Source organism: Acanthochromis polyacanthus, chromosome 10 (assembly GCF_021347895.1).
Source record: "Acanthochromis polyacanthus isolate Apoly-LR-REF ecotype Palm Island chromosome 10, KAUST_Apoly_ChrSc, whole genome shotgun sequence".
NCBI lineage: Eukaryota > Metazoa > Chordata > Actinopteri > Pomacentridae > Acanthochromis > Acanthochromis polyacanthus.
The window spans coordinates 10,993,003-11,008,695 of NC_067122.1; the positions used below are offsets into that span (position 1 = coordinate 10,993,003).

At 39.2% G+C, this 15,693-nt stretch overlaps 1 protein-coding gene across 1 annotated transcript in view; it reads right to left on the reverse strand.

Moving 5' to 3' along the window:
- fgfrl1a (fibroblast growth factor receptor like 1a) overlaps positions 1 to 12,734 on the reverse strand; it is an 80,176-nt gene extending 67,442 nt beyond the window's left edge. The window contains exons 1-2 of the mRNA XM_022199187.2: positions 12,235 to 12,734; positions 10,891 to 10,983 (exon numbers count right to left, since the gene is read on the reverse strand). Of these exons, the coding sequence (XP_022054879.1) occupies positions 10,891 to 10,951 (61 nt within the window). The 5' untranslated portion in view covers positions 10,952 to 10,983; positions 12,235 to 12,734. The remainder of the gene's footprint in view (positions 1 to 10,890; positions 10,984 to 12,234) is intronic.
- Positions 12,735 to 15,693: the final 2,959 nt, after the last annotated feature.

Here is a 15,693-nt window from a genome sequence, read left to right on the forward strand (position 1 = left end):
GCACAAGAGGAGGAATCCCCCACACTGTGGACTGCGCTCTTCCTGATGTTTCTCCTGGAGTTGCAATGTTTTGCCAAATTCTCAGGTTCACTAATTTCAGCACTTGGTTTAATCATTTTAAAGCCAAACTAGCTGAACATATTTCCTAGATTTAATGCCAAGCAGAAAAGGTTCAGCTATGGCAGATTAGAACCAAAATATGCAACTTTTTGATTAAAAAAAAAATTACTGCTTTTACTGACAGATTCAACATGTGGAAGGCCAAGCATCAGATTTAAAGCTGGACTGACAGCACTTGAAGTGAAATTCCCCATATGTAAAGCTAAAGGCTCAAATTATAAAAGACAGACTAAGGGTGCCAGTATATTTCATCAGAACTGCTTGTCAGACGTCATAACTTCAGAAACCCGCTCAGCACCTGACACTGGCTATTGTGTCTCCATTTAAACAATTATCTGACCTCCATGATGGCTGACTTAACTCTGAGCACAGCAGCTCAAACTCTACATACTTGACACCGTCAGACAAATGATGATATGAACTTTTTTCTAGCATAACCTGATCCTAAAAGTTGTCCACAGATTATCACAATTGTATGTTATTCTGTGTATGTAAATGATGAATGATGTCAAAATAGACATTATAAATACATTATACTGGGATTTTGAATTCTGAAATACCACAAATTCTCTTAAGGAAAATAAATGAGTAAACACCAAATGGCGGAAATACATCAGTTTAGCAACATATTCCAAGTCACCATTGTATATGTCGCTTTCGATATGCCTGTTTTGCTGAACTGACCCCCAGATCTCCGGTGCTCCTCTCACATTCCTCCATCAGTATGGATTCCACATCGACAGCTGGCACTGAAGGAAACGATTACTACGTTTATGTTCACTCATGTGTGGTGGTTTTCAACTTTGTGTCATGCTTTAGTGTCACTTTTTCGGTCTTAAAAAATGCGTTTGAATCGATAATCTTATGCATCTAAGACTTTTTCTGTCTTGACATAGAGCGCGTACATTTAAAGTGACACAATTAAGAGCTCAACAGGATTCCCCAAAGTGTCATAGCTAGGAGCTAGAGAAAAGGCCTACAAAAAGTATTTCCTAAAGCTGTCGGCCTTAATATCCTGGCCCAGATCAGCCTCCACTTCCTGGGGTCAAACGTCACCTGTATGTCTGACAAACAGTCAAGGACAGAGAGATTGTGGCCAGCTGTCTTTAACACGTCAATCACATTTGACACTGAACTCGAAATGGTGATATTTTGTTCAGGCTAGTTATAAGGTCCTGTTGTTCTGTCAATCACACCCATAGACACAAGAACACAACTGCCCTAAGGGCTGTATCGCCCCTCACCCGACCCAACCTGACAGACTGAAGCCCAAAGAAAACAACGGTCTGTGTCTCCTGTCCCAGCGACCACTTTTCAATGTCTCATTTGTAACGCCATCAGGGAAAACAGCAGGAGACTGTGTGTGTGTGTGTGTGTGTGTGTGTGTGTGTGTGTGTGTCCGAGTGTGTGTGAGTGGTAGGTGGGGGGTGAAAGGGGTTTGACTAAACAGTAGACAAGGGAGCGAGAAACCGGCAGAGACAAAGAAAGTGGAAGAGGAATTAAAATGTCACAGGGAGAGAGATAGAAAGTGAGAGAAAACAGATGAATCACAGACAGCAGAGCAGAGACAAGTAGCGAGTGAAACTCAGACTTCTGTGTAGACAGTTTATACTGTTATGTCTCACCTTTAGAAAAAATACAGCTTTGGATGAAAAGCACTGACTGCAAAGTCTACCGCTTACCCAACGTAACTTGGAACATTGTTTTATTGGTTTGCAACATTTGGTAAAAGGAACCAATCTGTTTTAACAGTCAGATAACGTGAAATTTACTTTGACATACTGAATACCAAAAAGTCAGCATACCGTGATAAGTATCATAAACTTTCAACTTCAATAGTTGTTTTTTTTAATCTTGCCTCTCTTGACTGCAATCTCAAGTGTATCTATAGCTACCTCCACACTTAAACCTTTTTTATTTTAAAACGGATCACTTCTGCAATGTCTACATGTAAAGTTTTAGAATCCATACATATGGAACTAATATTCAAGGCCACAAACTCCATGGAGATTGCTGCTGGCCACAATTGCTAATATAAACACTTTGTACATTCAATATACATTATAGGCAGATTTGAATAAGAGGACACATTTGGGACAAATTTAAGCAACAAATCGTTGAGAAAATTGTCATAGCGGTTTGCATTATCTAAATCGAATGTTATACTTGCTGTTTGGCAATTCTCTTGCTGCCATGTAGGGGAGACAACGTGGTGAAAAAGGAGTGAAAGCAGTATCTTCTGTCCTGTGGGGTTCCTGGTGTGTTATTACAGTCTCCTCTGGTGCCAGCATGTGCTTTCTCTGACCCTACCTCACATACAGACGCACACACTCACAGTGTGGGTGCACAAACTGATGCACAAACTCTCCCTGACCCCTCCCTGATCTACTAGCTGCCCTTTGACCCGCTGTGCTGTAGCGTTGACCAAACATACCCCAACCCCGCTGAGACCACAATACGGCACTGTGGCGCCACGACCCACACAATACTATGTTGGAGGCAAGCAGAAAGGCTGGAGGAGAAACAGAGTGTGACAAAGAGTGAGGAGAAAGAGGAAAATTTCAGAATATGTAAAGTCATAATCAAAAGAGAAATGAAAGAATACAATTATCTGCATGTGGCAACAAGTGGAAACAAATAAGAGATTGCGAAAGGACAAGACATGCAGATATGCTGTGTTATACACAGGTGCTAGAAAGTAAAAAAAAAAAAAAAAGAAGACAAATGAGCAATGAGCAATTGATGACTAGGAAGCATTTAAACGCCTTCTCTGCTCCTCGCTTACCTTTTTACCTTCCTGCTAACAACAACTTAAGCATTGCCCTGTAATTATGAGCTCATCATATACTGCAGTATGCATTTATGTTGTGCTTGCAGTGAAGTTAAAACTACTTGATCCCTCAATTTGCTTTTTATAATCCTCTAAATCCCAAAAACCATGGTGGGTGTGAAAAGCATGTTGTCTTAATAAAATGGCCGAAATTACACCATTAGTCAAAGCCAGGACGGAATTTTCAGAACTTTCCGAAGGTCTGTCAACTAATCAGGTGTGATGTGCTGTCCAATTGGAAAATTTAACCAAATCTGAGATTAAAAAACATAAAACTAGTAATTCAGGCAGAAATTTAAAAGACTTTTTAGCTGAACTGGGCTGAACAATAATGAAAGAAGTAAAACTGTCACTTCTTCACTTTAATGACTCCTGGCATTCATACTACGCAAAAGAGATTTTTGAGTTTTCTCTACTTTTAGCCATGGTTGTGCTGCTTCCATAGTAGTGCAAGATTTTATACTTCAATCAAAAATGAGCCCAGAGAAGCAAAATATGCCACGAAGCTGCTTGGAGTTCAGATGGTGGCTGTTCTCTTTCGCTAAGAGTTGATTTAAACTTTTGGATTCCAGACTTTCACTGTAAAAATTCAACACATCCTGAACTTAATTAACTTGAACGAAGAATCCTACAGCTACAAAATATATTAGACATAATCTTTGGAAAATACAGTGTACAATTACATTCAGGATATCTTAGATGTTTACATTTGAAGAAGCAGTGCCACCATAAAAAGATCTAGAGAATCTTGAGTTTAGACATAAAGCTACTTTGAGGTAGATGGGAAACCTATGTGAAGGGGTTAAAGTCAATGTTACATTTTTTTGTCTCTCACTATTTCTTGCCACAATGCCTTCTTTTGCTATCTTATCTTCTCCTGTTGCTTTTCTTTCAGCTGCTCCCCCTCCACAAACACACATCGCATCACTGTGACACGCCGTCAACCCCCGCAGAGAACGTCCAGACAGGCCCATGAATATCCCACCATTAGCAAAGTCAAAGCAAACATTGACTTTATCTAAATGTGGGCTAATAGCCTTTAACACTAACAGACCTTGTAAAACTCTGAGCTGCAGAAAGGAGGTGTAGGAGGTGAGGCTGCCTCACAAGGTCCCCAGTCTGTTCCCTGCAAATGTGTCCAAGTCACTGCTGGCTGACTGGCATGTTATGTTATATTGTACGACAACTTTCAATCAAAGGTATGTTAAGGAGAAAATAAAAGTTCTGAACAACTTGTAAGAGAGCCATAGAGATTATCAAGGTTATTTTGTTGGTTTCATTTAAGTGACAAATTGTATTAGTTGGCATTTGGACTGCTTTGACAGTCACAGCTCTACTGGTCCCAACAGCCAATAAGACAACATTTGGCCCTGACATTAGGATTTAACAAGAGGAACTAAAAGGGTCATTTGGAGCCTTTGAAGCTTCCTTTTGTCTGCTAATCACCACATAATCAACTAACAAAAACACACAAAGTCTCTCTCTTCTCTCATTAAGAAGACAAAAGCATCACTGTGAGCAAATCATAAATTAAGCTGCAGACTATCAGAAGCCATCTAAAGGGTTTCTTAATTTTTAGCTATTCGCTTTAAGCATGTGCCAATCAAAACATAATACAAATTTCACTGTCAGAGACATGAAAATGCTTTTTCCTCAGTAAATATTAAGACTTGTAAGTCTGTCCAATGACAGAGAAACTCCTTTCTGGATTCTGATGAACATTTTTCCCATTTATGGAGATCTGGATTCAGCATTTCCACCACAAACACTGAAACTGGCAGGTGAATGCCCACAAGGCCATATAATGGTTATCAGCATGTCAAATGGCATTTACGATATTTAGCTGTGACTTAGAGCGCGTTGCATGCTTCAACAGCAAAAGTAAGGTGGAGGAGATTTACTGATGTGAGCCCATGAGCGCGTCTGTTTACAATGAAGTAAAGCTGTCTGTTTGAAGCATCTGTCTGTGGTATGCAGTTGTTTACTGTGAGGAATCATGATGCTCTTCTCCTGCGTCTCCCTCCACAAATCTTCACACAAAAAGACAGGCAGATGCTTACCATTATGCATACCACAAAGTTGGTTTTTTTTTTATTACAAAGGGTAGTAGTTTAGCTTTCTTTCATTTTCGGCACAGTGTGTGGGCACATACAGAACACAAAGTTTAAACATAGGAAATGAGCTGATTTATGAAAATTTTATGCTTTTTCACTCACTGGTCATCTTGTGGTCGACAGATCAACTAACACCAGAACCAGCGCTTTCCATACTGAAATATTTAGCTTCAAAATTCATCAATTCAACTTGCCGTGATGGAGGTCTTCATAATAACTGCATCAAACCCAAAGCTATCAGATTACAATGATAGAAAACGTATGATCGCATGCTTCATCTTTCATCTTTCACTTGTTTTCTTAGTATACTAGACTGGTTGTTGGATAAAAGAGACATTTAAAGACGCGTCGTTGGAAACTCTGGGAACTTGGGATAGGAAATTTTCAGTTTGATATTTTCTAATTTAGCAACAAATTAATTGGTAGACAAGTTAATGGCTAGTCGTGGTCCTACTCGTGTGTGTGTGTGTGTGTGTGTGTGTACTCTTGTCTTGCTATCTAGCCATCTTTAATTTTACTTGAAAGCATAGTTATTTAAGCATTGCTTGTAACTCTGATGACTATGTGCCTTCTTCTCCAGTTCTTTTTACTCAACCACAATTCTCTCCAACATATCGTTGTTAGTGTTAGCATGCTAATTACATTCCTCAGTAATGAGTGTGTGCAGCACAGGGTCATTAAGTGATTGTGGGCAGTGTGTGTGTGCGTGTGCTTACATGTGTTAAGTCATATTTATGGCTAGTGTCTTCTATTTGTATACGTTTGCAGCATCTGTGTATGCGACTGTTTACACTCCGCACTTTCTGTCTGTCATTGTCTGCAGTGACGATGAGCCGCTCTCTCGCTCCGTTTCTCAACGTGTGTTTGTAATGTTGGCTTTTTTGGCAGCTTTCGTGGAATGGAGATGCATTTTTAATGAGTTTGTAACTCTTTACACTTATTATAACACCAAACAAACCCTCTGATCTCTGTGTCAGTTTCTCTCCCCTCGGCCATATAATGGGTGGTCTATGTGGCACCACCACCTGACAAACATGAAGCTGTTTGGACAGAACGATACTTCAGGAAACCATGAAGCAAAACCTGCACTCATCTGGGTATAGCCTTTGTTTTCTGAACCAAGTGTGTAGAAGAGGCAGAGAATGTGATGTGTCATTTCAATACAAAACAAAACAGGAACAAACTCTGAATTAACTGGATTAACTTTGACAATCACATTATTATTGTTATAAATGTCATCATTTCTAATCTGCTCCAGTTGTGTGAAGCATTTAACAGCTGGCTGATGTAAATACAATCTGACATGCTCACAACCATCTGATATGCACATGACACTTCACATCTCATAGCTATTGTAGTTCTGCGTGTGTGCAGAGTCGTGCACCTCTGAGGCTGAAAAAAAAGCATGAAATCTGCTCAGAGCTTTCCAAGTATCTATCATTTCTAGTACACTGTTCCTCACCCGCCGATTGATCACCCCAGAGAAACAAACAGAGGAACAGAGAAACAGAAGAATATGTAGATTATGCAAGTGTTTCCATTTACAAGAAGTTTTTTTCAAAAAGCAACATCTGCTCCTCAGAATGTCTTTTCAACATATAATTGTTATATGGTGATGGAAATTGGACTAGAAGGATGCCATTGCTCTTTAACTTGTAGAAGACTCTTGAGGAATATACTTGAAGCTACAGTAGAGATATCTGACGTAGTAGTACATCTACATTAGGTCATGAGGACAAGTACACCATCACATACCGATGGCTCAAGAATAGTTAAACATTTCATTAAATGTAATCAATGCCATTTTAATGTATGTACATTAAAGACAAAGAACATTGAGGAGAAATTTAGTTTATACTTGGACCTTTAGGCATAACTGCACAAGACAGTAAGTACAATAATCCACATACATTGAGGGCAATGGGTCCGTGTTGCCTTCTTTGACAGAAATCTTTGTGTTTTCTTGTTATTTCTGACTAAACGATAAACAAAATGCTTGAGTGAATAAAACTCCAACTAGCCAAACCACTTAACAGAACAAAAAATGAATAGATAAACTTTTTCTTACCATTTGTGCTGGTGAATTTACTTTGGCGCCTGCTACAACCTCTTTAGGTGGCACCTAAAAGCCCTGGTTTAAGCTAGTATAAAGACCAGAAATAAAGAGAAGCAGCCAGCCTGATTCTGTTGAACTAAGGCAACAAAACCAACTAAAATGCACTTACCAAAACGCAACATCTTGTTTGTTTTAACCGCATAAAAGCCTAACAGTTATTGCTTTATTTAGAGTCATAAGAGTTGCCAAGACAACAGCAAAGTCTTCAGGAAGTCACTGTCATTGTGTGTAACTGCCCCCAACAACCAACAATGGTTGTATCCTTGTCTTTATAAATTAAGCTAATTGTCTCTTGACTGTAGTTTTTAGCATAAAAAACACAGCTCTGTTGCTTTTACTTTGCCAAACATATTTTATGATAGACAGGAATTAATTTTTCACTCTTGAGCTTAAGTCTGCCCAAAGCTGCAAGTAGCTCCATGTGCACTGGTTTGCTACTAGTTTTTGACCTCTGAAATCAAGCTCAGTGCTGTTCAGGTAACAGGGGAGAATGCTAATCTCTCAGCTGCTCAGTCTCATGCTCAACTACACACACAGAGGCCCAGACACTGGTTCACACAGTGCTGTTGTGTAAGCCTCTGGAGTGAAGTTTATGTGAGTCTACATCTGCTGCAATAAGGGCATAAATGTTGCATCTTTATCTGTCTGAGTCTCTGGGTTTATCTGTCTGTCTGTTTGTCTCCGTATCTCTTCCACTTCTAGACTTCTCTTCATCCCTTTCCTTTGCAGCAGTTCAGTAGAGCCTGTAGCTATTTTATTATTTCTGCTCCATTTGCCAATCAACACTGGAAAATAGCCTTCAGTGCCACATGATGCTCAGCCCCCACCAATTCCAAGGACACCCAGAGAAAAGTTACTTCCAGTAAGACTTATTACAGCTGTTTAGCCTTCACAGTTTTATTTAAACTCTGATTAAACTACACAGTTACACTACTTGTGATTTTATAGCAAGCACGAAAGTACAGTTCAACATAACCTCCAGGCCAACATTTACTGTCACTAAATCTTGTGTGCAAATGGGGATTGCCCTGATAGATGAAGCGACAAAAGAGCCAATGTTTTCAATTTTAAATGTCACGCTGTGTCCTGTGATATTGAGGTTTTTAATTTTTCATTGCTTAGACAGTTGCCCTGAGTAACCCGCTTCTGGTATGCGTCTATCTCTGGGATAGTAGTCACCAAGTCACAAATAAAGTGTTTCTCTGTGTCATTTACTCGAGTGCAGTGTAGAAAGCAGCAAACCCGCTGGTACAAAGACGCTTCTATACTATCAGTATAATCAAATTTGTCAACCCTGTAATGCCATTTTGCTCTTAAAACTCATAGATTGTAATCATGAGTTCATCTTACTTAATACCCATCTACAGTAACATACCAAATACAGCAGAATATCTTATGTTCAGAGGCTTTGCTTTTATTATTTGAACATGATTGCAGTGAGCCATCCATTGACTGGTTCAGTTGCTAGTTCTAAAACACATCATAATGTAAACATCCTCTTTCTGCAGAGTCGCACTTGGCCCACACTCTGAGCTGGCTGTCCAGCTTGTCACTTCTTCCCCGAGGGCGGTTTTGGAGGGTCTTTAGCGTAACGAGTCTGAGGTATGCTCTTTTTCAGTTCTTCTGATAATTATAGAGATTACAGAGCTATTCATTTGGGCTACTGCAGTCTTGTTCTTTTTTTTTTCCTCACCAGCTATTGTTCAGGTGCCACTGAGTTATTAAACTCTCACTGTGCAACAAAGCTGCTCAGTGGGCAAAGGTAGATCACTGTGGGGTACACTTGGCAACTTCTAGTATTGCTGACATTGTTCTACCAAAAGTCTCGCTGAAACAGTAGGGAATTTGCAGAGCATTTGAAAAACATGCAGTACTTTTAGTGCCTTTTTGTGCATTTTTTTCCCAAGAAGCTATTGATACATCTGCAAGCAAGTTAGACTGTTAAGCAGATTTCACTTGACCTTCTAACTTGGGTTCTGATTTGGATTATCGTATGCAGAAAATGTTGGTGTTTGGATAAACTTGCAAGCATTTTTTACTTTGACCTTTACGCTGAAAATAATCTTGGGATTAGATGAAATTGCAGGCAAATATTGCAGCAATCTGTTGGATTTATCTTGAAAATTGCAAAATTGTCAACACATGGAGATGCCAGTAAAAAAATCTGTTAAAAATCTTCATGTTCTTGGATTCTAATCACCCATTTCTAATACAATTAATCTGTTCAATTTCATACAACGCAGTGTAAACAGGGGGCCCTACATATGAAATGCAGGCAGAGAATACATAACACGCTGCATTACCGCAAGCCCACAAATTCACAATTACAGAAACATGCACCTCAGCCCACAGGGTGAGCAAATCCCAGCATCTCTCTCATCATATACGCCCCTATACTGTAAGGGTGTCTTTAAGCTGCCTTTAAGTCTTCAGTTACTGTTACACATCCCAAAAAAAAAACTAAAGAACAGAAAATGGACCTCTCCTTTGCAACTGCAGTGCACAAAAGCAAGTTATAAATTCATTTTCTAGCAGTTTAAGTTATATTTATCTTGTGCTGATACTGTAGCTGAACTGTCTGGCAACTCTACCCAAACACAAGTTAAGTGAGAACTTAAGTTTCTTTGAGATACATAATAGAATTTTGTTCCATCTGTCCCTTGCATGATCTTCTGCCCTCTCTCTCACACGCCTTCCAATAATCTGTTTCCTTGTCTTATCTATTTCCCCTCCCTTTTTCCTCAGTCATTCCTTCTCCTCTCCTTGCTTCCCTTCTGTCTCTTATCATGAATTCTTATTCCAGTCTTCCCAACGAAATGGTACCCCTTTTTTTCCCCTCCTTTACCCTCTTTTCTCTTCTCTGTCCTCTCTTCTCCTTTACCCTTGCCTTCTGTCCCTCTACGCTGCCTGCCCTGGTTTCAGTGACAGACTGCAGGCAGCAAGGGGGAGGAAATGCTGTGGCATTGTACAGCAAACATCCCTAATAGGCTAATCTAATCTAATCTCTTTGCGGTCTATGGCCCTGTGTTTACTTTCGGCCCCGTGTCTGCATGCTGGCTCTGCTTCGCCTCGCTGAATGCAGCTTTGTTCCCACTGAAAACTCATCACCGGTGTGATCTCAGGAACGGGCGCCAACTCCACAACCGTCTGCTCATAAAGCCTGCAGGCAGGACATCATTCTCATCTACGTACAGCTTGTGTGGCTGTTGTTGTTGTTTGTGGCAGTACTGAGGGTTCCTCCCTGGAGCTGAATCTGAGGACTGACCTTTCTGTGCGATTTTGCAGCTTAGTTTCGGAGTCAGAATACTAAATTTTACTCTATTCCCAGCATTGTAGCATCTGTAAATAACGAGGAGGGAGGACACCACATGACAAGGTGCAAAAGTGCCTGACAGCAGCTCAAAAACCACTCAAAAGTTCACCCAAGGACAAGTGCTTGTACATACTCCAAAATCTGTGCAAAGATATCAGTAAGTTTTCAAAATGTGCAATTTATGTAAGCGAGAGAAAGGCCATGAAAGACAAAATGAACAGATGTGAGTTTAATATAGCAGCAATGTAGCAAAGATGCAAGAAAACATCACCAACCTTTAAAAAACTCTTTCATAAGTACTGCTGGATTGTGATTTATCCTGCTGGCATTGTTTTGCAGTCGATATTTTTGACTGCAGCACCTTAAGTCTGTTGAAATCAGTGCTTCTGTTACTCACCTCTGACAGCTGTGGACATCAGGATCATCTCCAGCAACAGAAAGATCCAGAAAAGCTCCATTTTCTTTAACTAATGTAGATAAATGCTCTGATCTGAAGGAAATGAAATGAGAAAAAAAAAAGCATGAAAATGCTGATTAAAGCATATCCAGTGTCTGGCTCTATATATCTGACCCTGTAAACAAATCATCACTTGATCAGAATTCCTGCATTGTTCTCCGTCCTCATAGATTATCAGGCACATTCATTTTGACTGTATAAGGGTGTTGGAAAGTTTAAAAAAATGTCAAGTTTCCAAAGACAGAACTGATTCAAGCACTCACTTCTAAAATGTTTTGTCTTAATCTCGTCTATTTCTTGTATTGCGTCCTCCAAACGGCTCCTTGATCGACTCCGTGGCAGTCAGAACAAAGTGAGGTGTTCATCACTGACCAGACACAGGTATAAATCTGAAGATTTTCTGGAAGTCAGACTGTACTTTTCTAGATTTATTCTGTCCACATGTCTCTCCTTGCAGTGGTTTTAATCTTTCTGCCACATAAATTCTTCCCCAAACCTTATGGGATTCTATTTCAATGCTTCACATGCTGTATCTTGGATCAGCATCTGTCATCCTCAGCATCTCAGCTCCGCGCACACTTTAACGTGCAGGTTAACTGATTTGGCAGTTTGTGACAATCGAGTATAAGTTTTCAAATGGCGTCAGGTAAAACTGTTATTTAATTTGCATGAAGTAATGTAATGAGCCACTGTGATAAAACAGAGAATAATCATTATTCAAGTTCACACCGAGCATTTTAAGAAGAAATTTAAAGCAGCTGCCAATCGAAGATTAAAGGGTTCTTGAAAAGGTAGAAAAGCATGACTGGAGGATTTATGCATTTTATATAGGGAACCTGTTTGATTTCAGTTAACATTTTAATTAAAAAAAAGAAATGTATCTGAATATCATATAGTCTGCTTCTCGGCATTCATACAGTGAGATACACTCACTTTCCTTCATTAAACTGAGCTGTAATGTGTGAATGTGCTGCTTAAAGTTGTGCCTACTTTAGTTTATGTGAACTTTAAAAGTGTTGGAACAGGTTAGAAGTTAGTTTTTCCATCTACTCTGTTATTCTTAACTTTAAATAAAAACTTCTGTAGAGTAATACAGCTGAAGACAGGAATATGACACAATCTGGAGTCCGAATTAAACGTTGAAACTTGTAAAAACACCAACAAAAGGCAAAAGAATAAACTAGTTCACAGATTAACACAATTTGATAGTAGACTCACAACATGCCTTTAGTAAATTATAGATATATTACAGGGACTTTGGTTAAAAAATGAAGGAGGACTTACTGTTCAATTCCCAGCAGTAACGAGAAATCCTCAGTATGCCGTTATTCCGCAACAAAACAAAAAGAAAGTGCACTTTCTTTCCAATGACTTTAAGATTTCGATAACTTAATCCGTCATTCAAAGCAAGAAAAACGTGTAGCCGTGTCTGTCAGTGAAGCGACAGCTTGGCAGCAAATGAAGCGGACCTGGACAAAGTGCACAAAGGAGCTAAAAGCAAAAACAAAAAATAAAGTGAGAATAAACGCGGAAAAAAAATTAAAAATATATACACACAAGCTCGGTCAACATGTGAGCGCTCGAAATGTATCTGTCGTATTTCTGAATGACAGTCCGCATGTAAACCGCTCGGAGGAACAGAGAGAAAGACAGACCCACGAATCTTATCTACATTCTCGTCGTTTTAAGGAAGTATTCACACGAGCATGTGTACAATTCAAAACTGAATACTACATCCACATTGCCTCCAGGAGCGTTTCGCCGTCTGAGTTTGAGCCGCAGGCGAGAAAACAAACTGCGACGACGGACGGTCCCAGCACGGAACTTTCAGCCAATCAGAGCGCAGGCCAATCAGGGGGCGGACCAATCAGAGAGCGGGACAGTGCAGGACAAATTTGGAGCGGTTCATGGTCTCGAGGAGAGGAAATTATTATTATTAATCATTTATTAGGAGCAGCAGTAGGCTACTCAACGGAGCGATGTGCACTTGGAGTGTGTATTAAGATCTTTATATACAATAAAGATTTTTTATATTTCTATAAATAAAATCAGAATTCATATTTATTAGTTGAATTCAGTGGGCTGTCATTATCATAATCATAGTCATCATCTTCATCACCATTGTCATTATAATTATCATCATTATCGTTATTATTATTATTATTATTGTTAGCTGTAGTAGTTATCATAGTAATAGCACCATTACAGTAATAGCTATATTATGTCTGGGTTCTTTAGAACAGAGACAGCCTTTTGTTTTATATTCTTTTCTAGTTTTTTTTCTTTTATTCATGAATTCTAGTGGTCATGTGGCCCAGCACAGATTGCCCCAAGCAACATTATAGACCTACACTGTCACCCTGTGGCAGTTTGACTTTATTACAGCAACAGGCGTTCGAAAAATGATCTCTGGCATCACATAAGCTACTGTGCGTGTCTCATAAATTCACAATGTCTTACTCTGTTTTTGGAAAGATACTGGATAAAAGAGTTGTCATATTTTATCATATTCAATTCGATCAAATAAATTGTACATGCAAACAACAGTGTGTTTGCATTTTAAAGGATGTGAACCTTTAGACCATACAAAATTCTAAACGGTCTTCCTTTCAGACTTAGAGAAAAAGCTAAACTTTTAATTTCTATTGCTATGGTGAGAAAAGGTTTAAATTCAACCAATCATGCACAAGGATTTTTAACCTGTTCAACTGGTAATCAATTCTTGACTACTGATTCAATCCACACATTAGTCAGGTTTGACTTTAAAGGACAATGATCAGATAATGTGACCGGCAAACAGGCACTCCTTTGACTTGTGACTACTAAAGACTACCTTAAAATTCAGCTTTATTTTAATGACATGATGCCACAGATGACAAATGACAGATCAGAATGGCTGCTGGATGCTGGCATGTCAGTTAAGGCCATAGTTGGGCACTTAAATGTCCAAAACTCCACTTCTTTGGCATTTAAGAAATTGTTTCAGGTTGCATGGCGTGACAGACAACCTGAATGTGTCTGAAAACTTGACCTTGTCCCCCAAAATGTCCGTCGCTTCCACCAGGCCCTTGAGAGTGGGAGAAAATTTCACAAGTCAATGTCATAAACTCCATAAATGCCTTGCAAATTCACTGACTTGTAATTTCAAGTCTATGAGTCCACTCTACTCTCTAATACTGTTTGTTGACCATCATTTGGCTGTAGAGATGCTGTGTGATGGATCAACAAAACACTTTTCCCCCTCTGTTAAAAAATAATCGATAGAATTTAGTAAAATATTACATGCTGCGTTTTGTACAGTATGTGTTTCTGCACAAATATCTCCTAAAACTTAATGAGATTCTCACAGAAGCCCCAAAAGTAGATCAAGAGAATCCACAAAAGGAAAGAAAGGGGGGAGGAGGGGGGAGACTTCACGGCCATTTATTTCATGAGAACAATAATTTAATATTGCTTTTTTGTGAGTGTCAAAAGTACGAGAATCTCTGAGATTAGCGGTTAATTTGAAGGTTAAATTAGACTGTTTTCAGTCAACAAGAGGACAATCAGGTATGAGTCAGAAGTCCGTTTTGTGAAAGAACAGAAACCTATCAAAGTTTGATCTTCACAATATGTTTTTTTGAAGTGTTATGGCACCAAACAAAGGAGATTTCTGACAATCTCAAGAGAAAGAAAGTTGCAAAAGCCACTGTTTTCAAAAAAAAAAAAATGCTGCTGCCCGCAAGAAGTTTGCTAAAGATTATGTGGGCAAGTCAGAATGCTATAGGGATTTTTTTTTAACTTATTACATTTTCTGTGGATGGATGACACCTAAATAGGACTTCTGGGTTGAAATGAGAAGCATTATATTTTGAGAAAGCAAAACGCTGTATTCCAGCATAAGGACTTTATCCTGTCAGTGAACCGCGGTGGTAGTATCATATTTTTGCTGAATCTAGGCCAGGTGGCTTACCGTCATCTCACTGAAACAATGAATTTTAAATTATACCAGAAATTCTAAAGGTAAATGTCGGGTCTGTCTGTGAACCAAATCTGTAGAGAAAGTGGGTCATGCAGCCAGACAATGACCCCGTGCACACGAGTTGTTCCAGCAAAAAGCAGTGAAAGCAGCATAAAGTTAATGTTTTGGAACGACCAAGTCAAAGTCCTGAGCTTTACACAATAGAAATGTTGTGGAAGGAGCTGAGGTGAGCAGTTCATGTGAGGAAACCAACCAATCTCCCAAAGCTGAAATTGTTCTGTACGGAGAAATGGGCTGAAATTACCCCAAGCCAATGTGCAGGACTCATCCACAGAAACCAGAAACATTTAAATACAGTTATTGTAGCACAGAGGGGGTCTGACCAGATACCAAAGCAAAGGTTCACGCACTTTTGTCACCCACAGATTTGTTATCTTGGATTTTTTTCCTTCATTAGTAAATGACCAAGTGTCTTATTCTGATCTTGTTTGTTTTATTGTGTTCTCTGTATTTACTTTCATGACTTGTGTGATAACCTGATGATGCATTCGGTCTTTAATTAAAATGCACACACTTCAAAGCAGCACAAATAGACTTCTGATGAGTCTCATCGTTTTTTTTTAAAAAAATGTCCTCCTGTAATATGTTTTGGTTGTGAAGAAGTCTGATATTTATCAGTAAATTCTCCTGCAGACTTTGCATCCACTTCCTGTTCAGTGGAGCTGAAACTTCCACTTCCACTTCCAAGCTGAAAAGTGGCTCATTGTTGTCAGCTTATGCTT